The 23,846-nt window shown below is 39.3% G+C and overlaps 1 protein-coding gene across 1 annotated transcript; it reads right to left on the minus strand.

Annotated features, from left to right (window-relative positions):
- Positions 1-1,191: 1,191 nt before the first annotated feature.
- Positions 1,192-22,194, minus strand: LOC139726665 (transcription factor SUM-1-like). Its single transcript, XM_071637650.1, has 3 exons — positions 21,611-22,194; positions 13,433-13,494; positions 1,192-1,313 (listed from the first exon to the last, which is right to left on the minus strand). Exons 1-3 carry the CDS (start codon positions 22,192-22,194, stop codon positions 1,192-1,194), a joined length of 768 nt encoding a protein of 255 aa, XP_071493751.1.
- Positions 22,195-23,846: the final 1,652 nt, after the last annotated feature.

Here is a 23,846-nt window from a genome sequence, read left to right on the forward strand (position 1 = left end):
TGTAGCAGACAATAAAAATAAAGACAAACAAAACAGAACAGAAAAACCGTTTCACACGAGGACAATTTTTTGGAAGCCCAAACTACGATTCCATCTTAAAGTACTGTTTACACTTTTGGTAAGTATGAGAAGGAAAGTGAAATCAGCCTCTGGACTGCTTCCATCTACAATGTATTTTCAAATCCTCCCTTGCGGAGTTAGTGGAGTATAAGGTTATCAAGTCTTTAGAATTTGCCTTGCAACTTATTTTCATTTCGAATAGGAACGAGAATACGAATAAGACACTGCACGAATGAAACACAAATCCACACCGTTTTCCCCTAGTCACCGTGTTGTAGCTCCATGGTCTGTGCATGTCGTGCACATGAGTGATAAGATTCATATCATACACTTCTTGTTCGAGTAACGAGCGACACCTTTTAGTTTGCCTATCAGTGCATGTTAATGCAGAATATTGAGAAAAAAAAATAAACATAGCCGGTAGCTACCATTGATGATGATATGAGCCGTGAAGCCGTGAAAACTACAGCTAAGCGACGATGTTTAGATGACGAAAAGCTGTTTTATGGGCCACACAGTTGATTTGACTTAGGCCTATACCTGGTTTTTTATACCTTGTCATCTTTGACCTATTTTGTGGTCATCTGTTTTGTTTCCGCCGTCAACAGGACATTGTTGTAGTTTCGAAGAGCATGCACACACACGCACAGAAAAAAAAATACACAAAACAAAAATCAAACACTGCTCATTGGTGCCGATTTCTTTTTAAGAATAGATTAAAAAAAAAAACTTGTTTGCTTTGCTGTTTCATCTCAGTTCATCTGTTTCGACCGCAATGTACAGTGCACACAGCAGTTTCAGAATACGGATGCGCGATTGTTAGATGTCCGTGTCCGCTTGCAGAGAAAAAGCGCCATCATACCCATCACACTACTCGGTCTTGTCTGCACGAAGGTCCCGGATGTTATTATCCCGGTGGGGCTGTTGGCAACGCTCCATCTCCAACAGGCACACATAAGCGATGATGTCAAATCTACTCATAGGACTTTCTCTGAATCTTCAAATTTGTGATAGTTTGCCTGCGTTGCCAATTTGATAAACACGAAATCAACAAAAGAGAGATGAAAAATAATGCTTCCGGCACCCTTCGGGCGGAGGCATAAAAAAAGAAAGAAACACGGTGTTGTCCCTTTATGTTTCGCCCTTGGACTTTTCGCTGGTCTCTCTCGCCCCTGGAAAAGTGCACGGCGTGTTGATATTTTCCACCATCAGCGAAAGGTGATCCAAGCTTGACACTCGTTCCTCAATTTTAACTGTAGGGAAAAAGAAGAAAATGAGAAATGTTACAGTCATAATTAAAATGGAAAATGCATTGCCACGCGTAAATGTTGGCCAAGCAAAACATCGCAGGATTAAAGCCGTTGCAGAATTGGACATTAACAAATAAACTTATTTTTTTCCGTTTATCTGAAACACACAAGAGGGAATAGAGATAAAATTGGGAAAAGGTGAGTCGGGCAAAGAAATGGAGAGAGAGAGAGAGGGGGGAGAGAGAGGGAGAGAGATAAAGAGAGGAAGAGCGACAAAATGGCGAGCAGGAATCTACACTAGATTTTCCTCGGACGCCCTCTAGTCTATCATAAAGTCATTGTACTGCTATACATGTATTTGCAAAATGATATGAAAAAAGAAGAAGAAGAAGAAGAAGAAGAAGAAGACGTTTTATATCTTAATTCGTGATTCATTCCATCACAACGTATACACAGATCCCTCTGACCTTAGCAAAATACTTGGGACAACAATGAGAGAGAGAGGGAGGACGAGTGCGGGGTAAGACGAAAGTAGTGAAGGTTTCTCTGGAAAAGTACTTTCTCAGAGGGCAATAGTCTTCTTTCCCCCTTTTGATATTTCTAGACCATGGCGTCTTATCCGTCCATCGACATTGACTAAATAGCGCATGTCATCGCCAACGCCGTACTTAGCCCCAAGCTAGAACACACACGAGCAAGGGAGGTATGACGACCCGTAGAAGCAGGAACAAAATGTAATGGCGAGCCCGTAACCTTAAAGGTACGTATAAAGTCAATCATAATTGTGTAAGTGCGATTCCACTCCATGTCAAAGATGCCTCTTATAGACAGAGTAGAAACACGCAAAGGAATCCCTAAAAGTTTAATTGAAATCGGATAGAAAGTAAGAAAGTTCTGGAATTTCAAACTTCACATTGTTTTCACCGAACAATAATGCTGGCCGCAACCACATAATGATATGCAGATTTGATTAAATTATGATGTCTTCAAAGACTTCCCTTGTCTCCCTATAAAACTTTACTATACACTGTATTGTGCGAATTTGTTTTTGAAATTAAGTCGAGTATGCATCTGGCCCGGGGCTTCCTTACAAAAGAAAGTCAGTATGGCTGTAAAGAGACCGGCCTTTTGAAGATGGATAAACATAAATGAATTAATAACCCGATAAAACAATAAAGAAAATGGTGCACTTTAAAGAGAGAGAGAGAGAGAGAGAGAGAGAGAGAGAATCATCGTAGAGTTGCTAAAACATTAAAATGATAGAATGCTAGCGAGGAGGCATGCAGTTGCTGACTCAACACTCCAAACATTACATTGTATTTTGTAAAGTGGTGTGTGTATGTGTGTGCTGTGTATGCGCGCGCGCGTTCAAACTTGTAGGAGGATTGAAAGATTAGATTGTTCATAGCCTTATTTGATTTGAATTATGTGGTGCAACCAGTACTGCTAAAATTTTGTAAATCAAAAAAAAAAAAGAAAACTTATACCTCCAAATCGTTTGTTGGTTTGGTCTTTTTTTTGGGGGGGGGGGGGGGTTCAGTTCCAATTTGATCTAAATTCAATTTCTCTGTTCTGAGGAGTGGAAGAGAGTAGGAATATAATCCGAAACTATACAAACTGTAGTTGAAAATTCAACAGCTTGAAGAAGAAATAAAAACAAAAACGTTGAAACTACAATTTTCGTTGTCATAGTAACATTTTGTGTGAGTATAGGAAATCCGATACCTGTTTTAAAAACATGGTGAATAATTCAAATAATGCAAGGGGTTTCACTGATGCTTGCATCCACGAAACGTAATACACATTTGAGTGGGACAAAATGAAAATGCTGCAGAGATTCGATTGATGAAAATACATAATATCATGAAACTCTACTAATTGCAATTAAGTTACCCACAAATTTTATTGTGCAAGTGGACATAGGGGTTTGCTGCACGATCACCGCATTCTCATGAGTATAGACAATACTCGCGCTTTTCATTTTCGAGAATGAAGTCAAAAACGAAACTGATAACCTGACATGATGATGATGATGATGACGACGATGATGATGATGATGGTTCTTTACAGCATTTGTATGGCGCCATACATCTGTTTTATAAAGCATTCAGATGCGCAGACTCTTCCAAGAGTGTAGTAATTGAATGTCTAGTGAAAATGCTAAATTTTGACATCCTACCGAGATGTATTATTTGTTTTACCGAATCACCTGAGTTCTGTATCATTTCATCCTAACAATAAATAAAATGGTCTTTTCTGAAGAACTTTCAATCTTGTACTATCTTCTCTAGGTTGAACCACTTTTGTCATCATGCTTTTATCTACTTCATTATATTTGCCATTTAAAGATGATACAGTGTGAATTCCGCATTACTTCCATGATATGCCGTGTTTTTTTTTTTTCTTGTTTATTTCACTGTGCAATTACAAAACGTGGAATCAGATCTATTCAACCTATAGGCACAATTTTCGCTATATTTGATTGCATTCTAGTGAAGTCAACGATACTGTAGATTCTGTGTAACTCCTGTACAAACATTGCAGTATAACTTACTATTGTGTCAGGTATGTGACCCAAAACTCAGATTTTTAAACTCAAAACCACAAAACACACAAACTCTTCTCGGTTCAGGGAATAGCTTAGTCAACCTTCCACCCTCTTTCCTCCGAATCAAGATTGGTTTTCTAAAGGATGCCGTTAAGAAAGGATTTTCAGTATGCCCCCGTCGCTAAGTGGGACTTCATGTGAAGTGCTGGCAAAAACTGTCCTAGCAGTTTGCTTGTCTCTCTACCAACAACGTGCGAAACGTTCAAATGTCCTGATTGATGTATGATGTGAGGAACAAGAGAAATGCCCGGTTTTTTTTTTTTAACGAGATGAAAACACTTGAAATTGTGTTTGTGTTTGTTCTACTACATTGCAGCTTTCACCGATTTATTTTGAGGTAATTTCCTTTAGGCCCCACTCCTGCTTGCATTTTAGGCTAATGACGAATATACATTGATTAATAATGCATAAAATAAAGAGGAATTGATTATTGAACGGGGGAATTAAGATTGGTAGGTTTATTATTGTTTACTATGCATTTTTAAACTTTACTTTCAATGTTCATGGTGTAAAACAGTTCTCAATTCCAATTCGAGGCGGCACTGTATTGCTGCCGAATGAACCATTATCAACTTGCTCAATCAATCAAATAATATGTAGATGAATTGATTCATAGTAAAATCAGATCACGGTGATACTATTAAGTATTCAACTAAATACTAAATATTTAACATCTTCGTGAAGCCTTGAAAGTATACAGGACGAGTGAAGTTTTAGGGGACGACATACACAGGGACATCGATTCCCAGACGAGACTGCGCAGTGAAGCCTACCCAAGGCTCAGCTTCACACCTCTTTGTTTTCTTTGCCTAAATTGGAAGGATTTGGTCTTCCCGCATAGGAGAACAGACGAGAACCTCGGTTCGTGGCCCGGGTTTGTCCCCCTATGATATCGCTCCCTCAAAACGCATTCAAAGAGGTCGACCGAAATCTCCATCGTCGCGAGGGGCTCATTCCTAAATTGTAGGACTACATCAGGTGAAATGCAGAAAGTTTGTATAGGCCTACGTGTTTACGGTGAGACGTCAAAACTAGCGGAATGTCAAACGGATGCAATGTACAACAAAGCCGACAATACGTGAACGTCAGTGGCATAATTTGGAAAACAACATTCAAGTGAAATCCCTGCGCTACCGAAACCATCAAATAAATGTGAGAATGATTATTCCCCTCCTCTCCTCTTGTATATAATATATACATATAAAAAATAACAAACGGACGAAAAGACAATGTTTTACTTCAATGGTATTTTTTTCTCGGGCCCTGTGTGATATAAATGGTCAACTTTGCTGTTAGTCCCTAAAAAACAAATCAATTTTTAAGTCTGTCGGAAATACATCTTCACTTCACGCCAATACCAATTCTGTGCGTTCCGAACAGCACCCACTACGATTTACATAATTTTTACTTACACTTCAGATGTCCTGTTTGAAACTGCGTTCCATGCAATCATTATCCATGACCCTATATAATATAGGTTTCATGCTTGAATGAAATAGATATATGAACCCAAATTATATCAAAAAATAAATAAATAAATAAATATACAACTATATACCATATTGAGTACACATAAAATGTGTGAACATTGATATCTCAAAAATGTGAGCCTTAGAGGCCTATAACATCATTCACTTACAGCAGCAGTTTCACACATGATATTTCTGTTTCAAATCTGACCCCACTTTAAACTTTTTTAGCGCAACAGTACATGAATTTTGTAGTATCTGTATGACATAAATATGAAATGAATTCTAATGACGCAACCAAAGCTCGCCTCTTTCATCACCAATACAGAGGAAATGGACCCCCCAGTGATCCATCACAATAACTGTACCATTTACTGTGAACCACAATGCATTTAGTTAAGATGGCTAGATCCTCATGTGGCTAAACAATCAAATGTTTGTCAATCTGCCTTCTCTGTTTTATCTCTTTGTCCACTGATGCCTGACTACCAAGCAGATATGACGAAATGGGTTGCATCTCTCACAGTCTTCTGGAAGAGAAGAACCGCCGCCAATCTCGTCATCCTTTCCCCCCTCCCTTCCGCCTGCTCCTTTTCCGATGTTTGTCCTCTTATAGTTAGCATTTATGATTCTCACGACGCAATACTATCCAAGTACACGATCATAAAAGATGTGGGGAAGACCCCGAGGGAGGTAAAGAATTAATCTAAAAGAGTTTAATGGTGGAAGTCATCTGGTAGCCTTTCCCATCTCGATGACGCCAGAGTCACTAACATTTCGCTGCTCATGCGTGGTGTTGAGATAAGGGAAGGTCAGTCATAAATGATGCCTCATCTTGCCCTGTTTTTGCCGTCCCATATGGCTGTCCATTTGGAGAGGTATCACATTGTCTGGATTTTTTTCTGGGGTCTCGCTGGGTTCTTTTTGTATTGCCTTGTTATGTTCTTCCCTACAGCTTCTGGTATTATACCAAAATTAGATCAAATGCAGGACAACGAAGAAGTTGCATGGGCTGTCGTCTGTTAGATATGAGTTTGCTTCTCAAAGTACCCTCATGACTCTTTCTAATGTTGGATGACGAAAGACCTTTTAATGTTTATCTTTATTAACAGAGTTACCGGGTACATCAATATATACAAAATCTATCATATCATCGCCCAGCCAATAAATATTCTCTCTGAGCTAGCTTTGTCAAAACTAATCAAATCCGAAATGGGTAAATGTTGTTTTATAATGAACACTGCAAAGAGAGATATATTATATAGGACCTATATTGGTTAAATTCGTGCAGTTGTGTTTATATTAAGGAGTGTAAAAACATTAAAAGCCAACATGGGCTAAAAAGGTTGTAATGGCTTGACTAATATGGCCTCCTTGCTTCTTGCATGGTGTAGGAAAGTGCTGATACGATTCATTCATGAAAATAGAAAGAAAGCTTCTTCTTTCTATACCTCCGTGATTCTCTCAGGCTTTGCTCATGAAATCAGCTAGTAATTGAAAATTAATCGTTCACGAATTACAATGATTTAGAAATAGTATTTTATAAACATATACGTATGTAAGGCTGCGACTCTACGTGACAACATCATAATTTTTTACTGAGACTCGCTTTGCAAGCCTCGTATCTTGTTAAGTTCTCTTCAAGAGGTCCAATTTGAATGCCACGGACAACCTTTTTGGTGATGTATTTTGAGCTAGTGCACAGTCAATCAAGCTGGTAAGCGTAAATTATGCTTTTCTGATCATCAGATCGTCTACTAAAGAAGTCAGCCACTTGAAATTTGAAAACTAGATCACAACTTGTTAGAATAAAGATGGGGAGGTAAACTTCGATTGAGCCCAATTCGTGCAGCCAGCACCATCAAAACACATTTACCCCCGCACCTTCCCGGGAGAGTCGTTTCGGCTTCGCCCTTTCACAGGGGTCGAATGCAGCAGCCGCTGGCAAGCCTAGCCGCAGATCTCTGCTCACCCTCTGCCCCGCGAGTCGGGCCGCCCTTGAGGCGTAGCACACGGTAAACAGCTTCCCCCAACGCGCTTACCAATGTAAAAACCCAACTCGGCTCTAACGACCAGTCATAATGTTGGCAAGACGCTAGCCTCTCTTCCTCTCCCTCCTTTTCTTTCTCTCTCTCCCTCTCTCTCTCTCTGTTTCTCCGTTTATCCTACTCTCTTGCACTTGTTCAAGTTATCGGGACTTTCATAGAAAATTTGAACTTGTAATTTTGATATCAGGAAAGTTCACGAGCACGCGGCCATGCTGTTAGGAGTCTTGACGATTTATAGGCCTAATTATCTAAGACGGGCTTATTCATTTATGTGTGTGTGCGTGTGTGGGTGTGCGTGTGTGCGCGTAAAGTCAAAGATACATGATAAACATTGATATCTTGGCTTCTCAAAAGCAACAGCATAATATTGCGCAACATAAAATAGACTGATGAGTAAATGCGTTTCAGTACAGATCAGAATCATTCTCTATCACGGACCCCCTATAATAATGGAGCAGAATGAATGAGAATAATTTAAGCAAATCGTTTAATGAAGAATGTGTGTTTATTTTTCTTCCCTGCGTATCTCATGATATAAATCAGTCAGATACACTAACTATGAAATGCAACTATTCCGTGAAGTTTGATTCAGATCAAACGCTTTAGAAGTCTTCGTGCACAGCGTGACGAACCAGCTCTTCACCCTCCTTGGACATACCAAGGAGCTATGGCCTCCTACCTACCTGATGACAGCTTACAACAGTAACACTGGCAGAAAATGGCCAACTATATGCGAACTTGTGCACGAGCACGACCTTCGTGCCGAATGGTTCTCAGCTGTTGGCGAGCTATAAAAAAACCCGAAACAATTCTTGACATGCCGTAACAAGCTCTTGAGAAGAATGTTGTTTCCGCTCTCATTTCAAGCGTCAGTGGAAATATTACGTTCATAGACCATGCTTGGGAGAAAAGAAAAGGTCAATTTCCTTTCTGGACAATTTATGAAAGCTATATTTGGTTGTCATTGTTTGAGAACTTCGATGACGAAGATATTACCAAGTAGAAAATTCGGCTCGAGATCATTAGCTCATCAGTGCCTAGTGCGGGTAATTCATTTGATGTTGGGCCTACCTGTAACGCGAAACATGCATTTTAACGCAAACGGTCCTAAAGATGCATCCTGTTGATCAGTAATCGTACACCATTCTTTACAATAGATGAATTTGAATTTGAATCGGAAACAGCAAGGAGGTACTAGTATCTAGAATCTCCTTGGTAACAGCATGGACCCATGGTAACATCGAAGCGGTATAGAAACCGCAGCAGTCATTCGTCAACGCTCTCCACACCAGTCCAACTACAATTACAGCACAGTGACACCAGAAATTTACTGAATTACATCCGAAACTAGAATGCTCTTTCGAAAAATCTTGACTTCTGCTGCTATTGCTCTCATCCTTGTGAGCATAATATACTGTCACTTCGTCTGTGACTGCCACTGCTCTACTGCAATATAACTTGTGCCTATTCTTTTTCTTGTATCGTGTAACTATAGTATGCCGTATTCCGACTCAAACACTCATGATATTGCCGCTGATACATTATACTGCCATTCACCCATAAAATTAGGCCTATCACTCCACTAAACATGAAGTTTATGCAATAGTGACTAGAGAAAATTACGGTAAAGTCCCAACATCACGTTTAATAAGTGAATATTCCTACTTTTAGAACTATGTAGGCCTATTATAGAAAGGATAGGACCAGAAATTCACGAAGTTAGTGTGTTTAGTATCTTCCAAAATCAGGATGAACCTAATCAAGAGAGGATAGAGAAAGAGAGAAAGAAGATACATGATAATTGGCAGGATGGAATGAAGTGATTCGAAATCGCAGTACGGACAAAAAGAGAAAAAAAAAATAACACGGGGGAATGGACATGGCGGAATATATCAATACTGTCAGACTGCAGTAGTACAGGGAAAATAAGGATAGTATAGGCCTATATGATAGGATTATCGGGAAAGAAAAAATAAAAACAAAAACAAGTAGAGGGATACAGGTAAAAATGAGGAAGAAATTTAGGAACTCAAAAAGAAGGCAAAGATGAGAATGATGTAGCAATTTATGAATATTTTTCCGTTTCATGGGGTACACATTTAAGAATGCTTAAAAAACTATCTTTGGTATTTGGCAGTAATTCCATGTGTTCATATTCGAGCGCGCTCTGGGATTAAGGTCCGTTTGCCCCACTTCGGATGTAGATTTTTGACGACATGTACTATACCCATGCAACTTGTCCTCGCAGACATCCACCCTACCCCCCCCCCCCCCCGTCCCTCCCCCTCTCTGTGCGGCTGAGGGCAGTCTGCGGCGGCATGTCCTCAAGGGAAACATTCATAGACTTCGTTCTTTGCACTTTTGCTGCTCACACGGAAGGTCAGCACGGCAAAAAAAAACAAAACAAATCATCTCAAATCAAACCATATCAAACAACGGTGAAACGAGACAAAACAAATCAAGTTGAAGGAAACAAAAGAACATCTGCGGTTTTTTCCCCTTTGTTTGGGGAGGGGGAGCACACAGTTTTTAGCTTTTCCAAACTTAAATATCTATCATGTCGAACCTAAACGAAAGCCGTCGTTGGTCGTTCGAATCATTATTGAGACACCTCAAAATAGTTTACACCTCCCGAAGAAACCTTGGCAAGTTTTGATTCGACATGTTATAGTCAACCATTTGACGTAAAACTTAGAGAAGCTCATCCTGAATAGATAGCAGGAAGTATACTTTACACACACACACACACACAGACACACACGCAACTAGAAGATGAGCTCCGTTGCCCCCCTCCCCTGTATATTGCAATTCATATAATTAGGTATTATGTAGAGACATATTCTGATGAGATCTTCATATTTGACATCTGCATGAAAACTGCAAACCATAATCATCCGTCACGTATTAGAGAACACACTGCCGCTTATTTCAAAGCGATGGTATAGTTTTAGATCTAATTTTATGTTTCCAACATTTTTCGTTGAGAAAATGAGAAACCTCTTTTGAAATATGAAAGAGCATGTAATCCAAGAGAGATACAACTTCCATTTGATGAAAAATTGGTTTTGAACTGGCTGAGATATCCAAAACAGAGCAATCCTTCTAAAAGGTGGGGCCCCCTTTAATTGGGATCGCTTTATTATACTTTGTTTTTTGATGTCTCAGCCATTCCAAAACCGATTTTCATCTAATAGAATTAACACTCATCTTGGAATGGAATAGGGCCTACTCTGTATCATTTCATAAGGGATTTCTTGGTATCTCGCAAAAACTTAAAATCCTCATCTCCACCATTACTATACCATCCATTTAACCACTGTTTCTCTTTCATATAATATCGTTTCCACTTCTAAAAACAGTTGTGCTGGAAGGTCATATCTAAATGCGAAAGGACATAACCTCAATGACACAATATACAATGTGTGAGATTATTTATTTCAAGATACTATAGAAATACTCGTCTAAAAACTCAACACATTATAACGCAAGGTGCACTAAGTGCTTTGTTAGAGGAATTTGCCAAAAGACTATCATAATTAGAAACAGAATTCAATTAATAACGTTTGAAAAATAGGAGTTTAGTTAACCACTTGAGTGATAGTAGGAAAGCTTTCAATACATATTTTGTTTTTCTTTAGATATTCCTACAAACAATTATAGTTTCTTCTTTGATATCTTCCACATCTGCTCACACGTGGACAAGCATTCTCAGCTTTATATTTCATTTTATTTCTATATAAGTACCATTGACAACCAAAGATCATGTACACCGTCGTGCATGGTGAGACATATTGCTTTTGTTCTATTTTATCTTGCACAAATACATTTTTTTATAGTAAAATCAAATGAACATTTTTAAGGTGAATTTTCCTTGGAAAAAAAGAGGGTTCAATTTTTCTGAAGGTTGGCAAATATAGTACGAAAGTTTCAACTAAGTCTTAATGAGTTGAAACTTTTCCCTACGTATTTCTTTAAATTATATTTATTTTATGATTGTTGTGATTTTACTTCGACTAAACTATTATGTTTTTCGACTTTCGACCTAATTCTGTGTATGTGTATTAAGAAAATTATGGAACATATTAATGAATCAAAGTCACTTTTTCCATACGTAATGTGCGCGTAGTGTCAAAATGGAAACAATACTCTTGTGTTTGTCGATGCTTTCATTGGCATACATACTGTAGATACATCTTAAAGGAGACCGAATATCATTACTGTTTTCATACTCATATTAAACTGTGTGCCAGTAGAATTTGTAGGTATGGGATATGCGATTGTAAAAGAGACAGCTTATCATTTTGAATAATTTCGTCAGAGAATATTTTTTGAGAATATACTGATATGAAACGTTTATTACTATTTTTTATCAAGGTTCTGCGAGCTTTCAAAAGCGATATGAAGGACTACCGCATGCAACATGTTTACCAGTTTGCCTTTCCGTGCGGAAATAATTTGATTCTCTCACGCAACCGTCAACGCACTGAGCCTGACGATGAGTGTCACCGACGCAATTCTAAGGACAAAATTAACGGCACACCGAGCCTTGGGGAGCGCAGCGGCACGCTAGCACGCCAGCTATCCGTGGCGTCCCGGAGTCTACTCCGGTACGTTGTCGTATATCAACCTTGCTCTACACGCGCACGCCGCCCAGCTTGATTCACGAGCCGTGGCGGACGAAAATGACAACAACCTCGTCCCCAGAGACGAACGGCGTTCGGCCGACAGGCCTTCAAAATTTCAACAAAATTGTATTTCATTTTGTAATGTTTTTTCAAAGAGACGTTTGGAAGCATTTGGAAGACTCGATAAAACACTAACTCATGTTCGATTACAGTGATGATGGCTATGATGGAAGAACTTCTGGGGACTCTGCTTCCTCGATGTACGTCACCCTTATTATAGATAAAACTCATGATGAATTGATAGAACTTTCTCTTTTCTTTTCTTTTTTTGAGGGGGAATTCTTCGAGCTCTGAATTCCATATCTTCTGTGTCTTTCCTTGTTGCGGTAAAAGAATAGATGGTGCAGGCCTTTAAACAGAGCAATTTTTTGCGCAATGTTTCATCCCGAACAGGGTTCCGCTTATCATATTATCGGCATACCCGAGGTCAACCACATTTTTGTGAGAATTCAAAAGACTGGTTGGCTTGCTTGTTTGTTGGTATGTGTGTGTGTGTGTGTGTGTGTGTGTGTGTGTGTGTGTGTGTGTGTGTGTGTGTGTGTGTGTGCTCTGACCATGGTTCGTTCTGTGTGTTTGTATATTTTGAAGATTCTCGCCTTATATTGAAAGCGTAGTTTTGTTTTCAAGTAAACATTTACGGTAGGATAGTAATGTCAATCATTCTCATTACTTACTCGGATGTACTCGTACACTGCATATTTACTATGCAGATTTTTATAGAGCAATAAGCATAGGCCCTACATGTCCTACCATTGAATGTAATCAACACGGTCAAAACAGAAATTAAATCCCTGATTTGGACCAAAAATATTTCTTTTATAAATTATTCATTTAAAGGGGAAGGCTAGTAACTGATCAGTGGGAATCAGTGGAAATGCTGGGAGATGATTGTTCCCATCCTTATGGGATTTATTCAAGAGTTAATTGTATATCTATTGTTGTGTGAAAATGATTTGCTTCAGAATGGTCTCATATTCAAGTAATGTGCAGTTTAATGCTTCCAGGTTAGCGTCCCTGGTCAGTGACGGAGCATTAATCTGCACATTACTTGAATATGAGACCGTTCTGAAGCAAATCATTTTCACACAACAATAGATATACAATGTACTCTTGAATAAATCCCATAAGGATGGGAACAATCATCTCCCAGCATTTCCACTGATTCCCACTGATCAGTTACTAGCCTTCCCCTTTAAAGCCAAATTGGACGTGGTGTGAATCGAGTTGCTCATTATTTTCATGAACTAATGTCGGTTGGCAGATCCAATCAAAGTATAGGCTTAGTTTACTCTACGACGAATATTATGCCTACCTCTTCTACAGGCAGTGTCGTGAGTGATGCCTGAATGGTTTCCTCCATTTAGAATGGTTCCGCTGAGTCTCATCTGAATGAAAAAAAGAAGAAAATAACAACGACAAAGTAAGTGTTGAACAATACTTTCTTGAGGGTAACAGCCCATTTGCCATTATACGGATACGAGATTTCGAGGCCAATTTGTGATGTATGATGGTGGTATAATATATTTATAAGTTTAAGTTTATTTGTTTGTTCGTCTCTTTGTCTCTTTTCCCTTAACATAAGCCTTTTGTCGACTCTATATCAACAAACATAGGCATACGTCTTGCATCTTTATTTCTATTTGGTGCAAGATTTGTCTTTTAGTTGCCCTGATAAGAAAATGCTGAAAGTGAATCGCATAAGTCCGTGCAATAATTGGCCGTTACATCATACGAATACATAGGGGCCTATACCATTTGGAGTTGTCGAGGACAATTTGCAGTGCTTCCTAGTTCAGCTTTAAGGGTAAATGCTATAGAATTAAGTGTATTTTGGTCAGTTTAATTTATCACAATATTATCGAGAAATGAGTGCTGACTTTAAGGTGTCGTCACTGTATTGAATGTTACTAACACAAATTTCAGTTGTTTAGTTTATTGACTTTAATGTACAAGTACTCTATGTTGGTATATTGAACACTGTACTAAACTTATCGCCTTACTAGTATCGGTATGACGTATGTTTTCGGCATATGCAGAAATTGATAATTATTGGTATGTACATGTACCAAGGTTAGTATTCAATCGTTTACTTTCGTCATATTCATATTAAAGGCCTATTTTGAATCTATATTCAACAGGTAAATGAGATGGTAAAACATAATGTGTAAATTTGATAAGATGCTTCACCGCGATTGTGATGATTATAGTCCTACAAAATGTAATTGTTTTTATCGCTTGTAGTGACACCATTATCATTATGCAGTTTGATATAATTGTCTCAATATTACCATCGACATTGTTGTTATTATTTCTGAATTCGTTATCATTCTTTCTACCACAACATCTTGTTTACCAATCTAACCGATGCTGTAGGGAGAGAAAGCGGAAGTATATGGTCAGTTGGTTGCACAACCGGTTCCTTGTATAAAACTGGTACATTGTAAATCAAGCTGTTCGGATGTTTTCTTGATATGACCTCAGTAACTTCAAATGACGGGAAAATGAAACAGAATCTTAAGAATAACAACCTCTTAAAACATCAAAGTGCTGCTAAAAGAGTTCAAAAATCCATCATAACATAGGCACCACATGACTCAGATGTGGTTAGAGCATCTGTCGGACCCTCTCGTCAGAATGAATGGCGAACTGACGAAGGTCAACCAGAATGGAACTTTGGATGCAACTCAAGAGATAACGTTTCAATTTTCCTCCATCTCTCTCCCGCTTTGTATTCCATATTCTTCTCTCTTCTTTCCCACTCTCCTTTCCCCCCTCCTTCTTTCTTCTCTTCTCTTCTTTTCTTTTCTCTATTCTTTCTTCTTCTTCTTCTTCTTCTTCTTCTTCTTCTTCTTCCTCTTCTTCACATCTCGTCTCTCCTACACCCTTCTCTTCTTTTGTCTTCCGTATCACTCCCCCTTTTTTTTGTTTATCTCTTTCTATACTTTTGACAATATGACGCCGGTTGTTGAGAAGAATTCTCGTGTCAGTCTTCGCTAGGATAAAGCGGGTCTTTTTCCTTCACACCTCCGGTAGGCTCTCTTCAAGCCGCTAAGACTTGAACACTGCGGTGGTATGCTGCGGCCTTGAACGCGTGCAGGTGAAATTTTGGTCCCTGCTTGTTGGCTGTCCGACTGTTTTGACCATTTTACTCTTTTGCAGATGAAAAAATATGACAAACCAGTTAATGTAGGTTTTTGCTTGCTTTCATTGAGCAATGTGAGGTAATGATCACATCAATATTTGATTTTTTTTTTTTGTCCTCTGTCTACGCAACGTAATCAGTGCTACCGGTTAACCCTTCCTGTGCCAAGGACTTGGGACGGTGTGTACAACGCCATAGAGCTTATCTTTGACAATCGGCACTCACAGCATACAAAGGGTTAATATGCCCCGAGTATTTCTATTGTGTCTGTTTTGGATGTTTTTTTTTTTCTAAACATAGTCTCCTGTTAGCATAATAGATGTTATTGTTTCTAAAGCTAGTCCTAAAGATTTTCCGGTCATTCGTCAGTTCTTCATCGATTCAAACTTTTCTCGCACCGCAATGACTCTGGTGTTCTTTGATGCCCATTGACCAACTGCTAAAATTTACTAACCCCCATCCCACTTTTAATTAGGTATGATAAAATTGCAACATCGCAATTGGAGGTAAGGGACAAACATGCAAGCGGCGTTCGTCGTCCGCTGTTTGAGTGCTCCCGGCGGCTTATACCCGCCATTTCCTCGCAGATTATCGATAGCAGATTAACAGTGAAATTCCAGCCGTTCCTTGATCTAGCCGATCAGCGGGGAGTTAACACCGAGGGGGAGCTAACGGGCCCTCCAGTCCGGTAAGTCCAGGACTTTACGGGCGCACCTGAGGGCTAAGGTATGAATTTTCTACTTTGAAGTTACGGAACGACATATTGCAATCACTTTTTCGGCTCTACGCCAATGCCATAGATGGGTTTCTTGTTGTTGTTTATTTTTTCTATATTTTAGGGGGGTGGGGTGGGGTGGGTGGGAGACTTCAACTTCACCTGTCTTAGTATGCCCATATTATTATATGACTCATCTTTGTCAGAAACAAACAAAGTCAAAGCAAGTCAATTTATCTTTCTTTTGACGCAATGACGCAAAGGACAGGATTTTGGAAACTTTCGAACAAAGTAATTGTCACTGAGTGTGTGTGTGTGTGTGTGTGTGTGTGTGTGTGCATGTGTGCGTGTGTGTGTGTGTGTGTGTGTGTTTGTGTCTTAGGCCTATGTTTCTCTTTCTTTCATTTTTGCCACATGATTGTCTGTCCTATCTTTTATCTATCCATCTTATTATATCTTAATTTATTACTCAAGTAGGCCTACAATAATCCATGTCGTTACATATTTTTCACTACTAACGTTTTGGATGTCGAGTGATTGATTGGTTACGAGTAGTCACTCAACGTACTCATCCGGATTCATCCACACGAGTGGAAGAAAGAGGTAAAAGGCATTCACTGGAATGAACCAATCATGACTGATGGCAGCATACGAGTAATGGAGAGGTTCGACCAATCAGAATGATTTAGGCCTATTTACTTTGCTATCAATTCCTCTTTTCTCGGCAAAACGGAATTCACCAGTTCAATGACGTCCGTGTAATTACACAGTAAAATCATTTACTTTAGAACATCTGGACAAAGTCTTTGTATTACACGTCATTAAAGTATATAGCTGATGAAAACTCACTTAGAGTTGGAGATAATTATTTGTTTTTCTTTTGTTCTAGCGCTCTCATTGCAATAAATAGATACGATGTAATCTGAGCGATGTGGCAAAAGACATGCATCTCATAGTGCCACTATTGATTTTGAATAAGAATGTCCATTACTTTCCCTAACAGTGACAAGCAGTCTGAGCTACAAATGATTTTCGTGAAACTGATCACAAAGCCACGTCTTCCAATATCCCGTCCTCTTTCCGCTTTTGTCTGTGTTTGCATTCAAATTCTCTCGATGTTAACTAAATTTCACTGGAGATGTATATCATGGCTATTTTGATGTATTACCAAAAGATTTCTACACTTTTTTTTTCAGAATGAAAGTCGGCATGAATTGAATTATCATAATTATTTGGCAAGTGAAAATCGACAGATACAAAACTTTGCCACCATATCTAATTTCATGAAAGTTTTTTAAACCTTTTCAAAACATTTGATTTTCAAGAACAAAAAAAAAATGAATGGAAATTGTATACGGTATTGATATCTGTAAGAACTATCGCACCAATTGACGGTATGATATCTTATCACATTTAGATGCTTCCTTAGCAATACTTCCTAAACAATACTTTGTAAGCAATGTCATGTTTGGTTTTTAGAGAACATGATGCAAAAACATAAATCATAATTTGCAATACTTAAGGAATCAAATAAGATTCATAAAGATAGTACCACATCCTCTGGCTCCCTATAAAGATTTTGAATTGAGAAGAAAAGGTACACAATAAAAGCGTTGATGGTTGTTGAATGACCATGCCAGATTCCATTATAATCTATCATCGAGAATCAAATCATTACATCTGAGCTACAGGGAACTTTACAACATTATGTGATGTCACTAAAGTAGAACAATTTGAAAGAATAAAATAATTTTACCAAAATTAAAATTTCCATGACATCCAAAATTTATTCCCTTGTTAGTAATAGATATTGATAATGAATATGCAAAAGTCACATTGTATTTTATTTTGTTTATATGCAAATGTCATATTGTATACTTTCGTCGGAAATAAAATGAAATGAAATACAGGTCTGACGAATGTGCTTTTCATAGAGAATAAAGATTTGTAAAATTATTTTCAAAACGCCCCGTTGCCTTATTGTCTGACAAAAGATGGAAACAACCACACCAATCACAACAATCATGGCTCTGTGTCCCGTCCGCTTGCATGTCAATCTGCTACTCATCCGTTTCTACGATGTAATCTCTTGGCACAATCCAGCAATCTAATCTAGCAATCTAGCAATCTCAGCAAAAAGGAGGATTTTAGAAGAAAAAAAAAACCCGGAGATCGACGACGACCTGGAGTGTCTGTACATCTGCAGATATACGGATTTGACAACCTACCCGTCCGTAATTTCATTTCAAGAAAAAAAATACCATTATGAAATTAAGTCATATCGAAAATTGTTTTAGCTGTCGTGTTCCCACGTAGCTATACGATAGCTGTTGGGCTCTGAAAATATACTCCATGTTTTCAGACCTTGAAAAGCAGTGGGGTCTGGATGCAGTTTGTTGAACCTTTAAGGTTCCTTACATCATCTTGTGAAGCCACCTACGTTTTGGACTCCCATGCCCGAAAGCCTACCCTCGCTGGGTCGCCGGTTCCTGCAAGTTCTGATGATCCCCTTTAAGAGTCGGGGATCACCTGTACTTTTCTCTGGAAGTCGAACATGAAGATCATAATCCCCCGGTTCATCTGAGTACTTGAAAGTGCTCTGGGTAGGGTCGAGATAAACAAACAGCTCGCCCGGGTAACACCTTGATGGTATAGCGTTGCATCCTCGACAGCGGTCAACGGCAATGCTGGTCGGCGGGGCCGAAAAAGTGTCCGACAGAGGAAATTCAATATGAAGGTCACTATTGCTTGTATATTTGATGAAGATCTAATTCTTTGCTTTGCTGCAAGGGGAAGAGTTATGTAAGCAATTTTTTTACGAGCAGTTTCTACACTGCCTACAGCGGTGACACGGGAAATGATTCTCTAGTGTATCAACCGTAACACTCAAAAGAAGGGAAATGAGAGGTCTGCTAATTTTAGGCTTTGGTAATCTTTGGTATTAAAAATGTAAATGAATCAATTCCTCTAATCCAAGGTACTTGAATGTTTTGGCGCAGATGATCAAACATGTTAAATCTAATCAGTAGTCTAGTAACATGTTTGCAATCATTGCGCTGGAATGCAATATACACATCATATAACATTGACGCTCGATGTGGTTATCTTTATTGCTTTCAAGATTCACGAGCAAGCATCCCGTGCTTCGTATGAAATGAATAGAAGTGATTAATTACATCTTCCCACATATAGGCCTATATAAGTGATGCAATCTTTAATGCACATGGTGGTCTAGACTCACTAAAAAGAACTATGGGACAGATTCTCGAGCGACGGACGGGAAATGCCGCCGCGTACGAAAGCATGGCGGTAATATCATTCATATTTCAGTAATGGGGAGTGTTATCTCATCGTCTGTGCAGTGAGTCTGTGGAAAGCGAGCGGTACAGAAGTTCACTACCTAGGGTTGCAGACCTTGGGGATGCGGGGTTTATGGGTGTGGGGGTTGGGGGTTTGGGAGGGGGTGGAGAGATATCGCTTGCTATGGTATTACATATCTCTCACCCTACAAATTCCAACAATTCGAAGAAAGCATCATCCGAACTGGTCACAGGTATCGGGTGTGTGACTTTGACACCTGTCTGTCCAGTTGACTCGGGGTCCAAGATCTCATCTGTCACTCTTCTCAACAGTCAAGCGTTCGTTCTCCATCTCTGTCTCTCGCATCTCTCCACCACGTTACTCAAATCTGACACTGAGAAGACTATGTATTGATCAGTGCTGCCAGTAACCACGGTAACTGACCTTGTCCATCCCTATTATGTGGTCATCACCCACACCTGCTTGTTGCGTTGCTGCGTTGGAAATATATCCATTGTAATCACATTGATTCAAGTAACTCAGTTTGCATTCTGCCTATATTGCCTGTTACAAGCACACTTCTGATACTGGTAATGTTCAAGTCAAAAGAAAAAAAATGGCACCTTTTCAATTACAATTTACACCACCTGTTTCTTCGAGCAATCACAATCATAATATGACTTAGTGTTAGATTTAGAGTTCTCCTTTACGGATTAAATCAAGGTAGGTCTATATTGTTACATTAGTGTTCAACTTCCTTTTATTGAAATTTATCACCATATTCAATGTGGCTTTAAGAAATGGAGTGCAAAATCAAAATATTAGACCGAAGACTTCATATCAGAATCGGATACAAAGTTGGTGTCTTTTTTTTTCAGTTTCACATACATTTTCAAATAAAAGAAACAACAGGGATATGTGCAGCAAGTATATACGCCTATGCAAATTAGATGAGAATGGTGACGTCATGGACTCATAATTCTCAGACTGCCAAAACTTAATCTTTACAATTGTTTCCTTTTTTTTGGGGGGGGGGAGGAGGGGGAGGGGTAAGTATGACATTAAAAGAACAACATGTATCGTTTGGTTGTGTCGCAGGGGATTGCAATTATTTTCAGGAAGTTCCAAATTGACAACCAAAACAATTATCTTGATGATTTGACATCCCAGCTCACATCGTTTTCCTGCGATTAATCATTAACTTTGTGAAATAAGTCTTATAATGCCGATTCTAATCACTCCATTGCTGGCCTCCAGTGAAATAAAAGTGGCAGGATACTAGTAGTTAGTTCACGGCTTAGATATGATGGACTACCGCACAAGTAGCAGTGAATGTGTGTTACTGCCAACAAGGAGAAATTTCGCCACATTCCCCCTATTAGTAGCACTCACAAAATGGTTGTTGCGCAACTTGATGGCTTTGCTAACTACTGTTAGAAATTATCAATGATCGTTATTTCATGAACTTGACTATTTCTCGCATTGCTATGGTTCTATAAGATGTATTTGAGTTGAGAAGATTGTGGTAATGAAAATTAACCACACAACTCTCCAGCCCCACAGAAAATGATAATGATAATTAGTAAATGGCTATCAGTACTATAGTCGCTATTGTCACCGGTGATGGACGTGATATAGTACAAATAAAGATAATGACAGCCATACAATTGGCATATCAATGTTGATAACAATGATAACAATGACGACAGTAAAGTTATGATACTGGCATTGATGAAAAGTTGCATCTAATTATGATAATAACGTGCTCGATCGAACTGACGTGAGTCGTAAGTGAAAGGTATTGGTTGCAGTGATTAGCATAATGCCATCTTGATGCGTTTTCGTCCAATATCCACCAGTCATCATTGAAAGATGAGTACACTGTTATAACAATTATCTTACAAGTCTTATGTCCATATATTCGATTCCCGTACTCCCCGAATTTCTCAATCTCTCTGCTTCTCTTCACACACACGATACATTGTCTTCAATCACCATCATTTGATGAAAAGCCTTTGAACATATTTAAGACCTGAGATTTTGGTATAGCTTCACTATAAAGGCAGGAGCACAGAAAAAGACCTGGTTTGCCTTTGACGAATGCAGCGTATTCCACTAACTCCTCACACAATGACGTCCATTGAAAGTAGACAAGCACTTTACTGAACTTCACTCTCAAAAGTCAACAAAGTTATGAGATACTTGTCTTCTTATGTAAGGAATCACTCACTGTCTGTGATTCGCATCACAGCAGCTGTATAGATATGCGAACAAATTCAGCAACTGCCTTTTCATAACGGACACGGCAGGGACAGTGTGAAAGTTGTGAAAACCTCTCCCCGTGTCTTACCTCGTCGCACATGTCGATATCCCGACAATCGAGGCCGCCGTACGAGCTGAGATAGGCCTCCTGATCGTCGGCCTCATGCAGCATGAGCTGGAGTCTTTCGATGTACTGAATAGCGTTCCTCAATATTGTCACTTTCGGCATCCGCTGCTCCGGGTTCGAGCACGTTCGTTGCTTCAGCACCTCGAAAGCGGCATTGACTTTGCACAGTCTCCGCCTCTCCCTCTGCGTAGCAGCGCGCCGCTTGTCGACCAGACTCGACTTCTTCTTCTTCTTGCACGCCGAGCAGGCCCAGAGCAGGCAGCGGCGCTCACCGTGCTCGGCTCCCGACACGGGCGCGAGGACGTGCGAGTGACGGTGGCGGTGATGATGGTGGTGGGGGTGGTGGTGGTAGCCGTTCTCCAAACCTGCGTTGCCGTTGTTTGTCGCCAGCATCATGGCGTCGGATCGCTCAATATCGTGCTCGCCGCGATTGTGGTACTGCAGAGCAGTGTAGGTGCAGGAGTGTCCATTAGAGTCCCCTAATGACAGCGAATACCCATCTGTAGACAACTCGCCGTATGGATACATCACTTCGCCGCCGACCCTCTCTGTGTGTATCACAAGGCCTCGCCCCAATACCAACAAATCATATCACCTGTATTGCCGTCAGTAATAGTTTTCTTGAAGACCTATTCAAGTGAGCGACTAGTCTCATCGGCGTGTACAAACACTTGGGATTCCAGAAGTCCGTCTGTCCTACCCCTCGCTCATCTGGAATAAAATCCAAAGAAAATGAACGAAAGTGTTTAAACTGATTCACAAAGTTGAATGTAGTCATCTATGAACATAATTAATCACTGTATCATCCCACGGGAAACGGTCATGACATGTGTCAAACATAATTACCAATAGATGAGGATAAGACGATAGCAGTGAACCATGCAATTGTTTTGATTTATTAGTAAAATTAGTAAAATTATTAGTAAAATAAAGAAGCACTCGATAACATTTTAGAAAAGAAGGGTATTCTCGGTTTGAATATACATAGGCCTACACAAATGCATTTAGATATGCATTTATAGGGCCTAATCTTATAGGGGGCCTATACCATAATTATATACATGGGCACCTATATGTTTGAATTTTTAGTGAACAAAACAATCGGTTATGTCGGAAGCGACTATAATACATTCTCGCAGCCAAAACAGCTACCTTGTACGTGGCTATTCATGGGAACCCATCTTTTTGGAACAACATTTGGTATCATGTTTATCGTTAAAGGGATCGTACAGTTCTGGTTGAGACCTAATTTCAGGTTTCTAACATTTTTAGGTGAGATAATGAGAAATCTCATATGAAATATGAAAGAGCATGCAATTTTATGAGGAATTCAACGTTTATTTGATAAAAATTGGTTTTGAAATGGCTGAGATATCCAAAAAAGAACGATTCTAGTAAAGTGTGGGACCCACACTTTGTAACCATCGCTTTGTTTTACTTTGTTTTTGGATGTTTCAGTTATTCCAAACCCGATTTTCATCAAATAAACTTTGAATTCCTCTTAAAATGGTATGCTCTGTGCTATATCATAAGTGTTTTCTTGGTATCTTGCAAAAATTCGAAAGCCTATTTCTCATCTCAACCAAAACTGTACTATCCCTTTAAGTACACCGGTATACAATCATTTAAGTGTGGAAAAAAATTGTGGTATGTCTCAGTGGCTGTCAATACACCCATTTCCAAAGAGTTCCTTCCTCAGAGAAGGGCCTGCAATGTTGTATACTAGTAATGTAAGTGCCGTTTTTTTTTTTTTGTCTGAAACGGGCTCAAACCAGCATGAATGCAAACGTCAAAACTTCAAGATGGAAAAATAAGTCCTGGATGTTGTGACAGCGTCACAATACCATACCGTGGGCATTTCAGTGTATTTACCTTCCACGTATTTTGTATCACATATTTGTTCTGTTTGGTGATTGAGCCCCAAATTCCCTTCAGCATATTGCACCCATTACAAAACAAGAGATTAATCATATAACGTAATATAAATCCACGACATCGCGAAATATGCCCGAGGATGATAACCTTCATTTACCATCTCCAGAGACCGCTGTTGTGTGCATCCAAAATATTGAGGGTTCAGCGCAAAAATGCTGGTTCAACAGAACTTCAGTTGGCATAATCAAATTTGAGACGGTCATGACTTCTGGTGAGAAACTCGGAACTATAATGTTTTACTAGCC

The sequence above is a fragment of the Diadema antillarum genome, unplaced genomic scaffold, assembly GCF_040938485.1.
Source record: "Diadema antillarum isolate AM-2024a unplaced genomic scaffold, OU_Dant_1.0 seq00000095_RagTag, whole genome shotgun sequence".
Taxonomy (NCBI): domain Eukaryota; kingdom Metazoa; phylum Echinodermata; class Echinoidea; order Diadematoida; family Diadematidae; genus Diadema; species Diadema antillarum.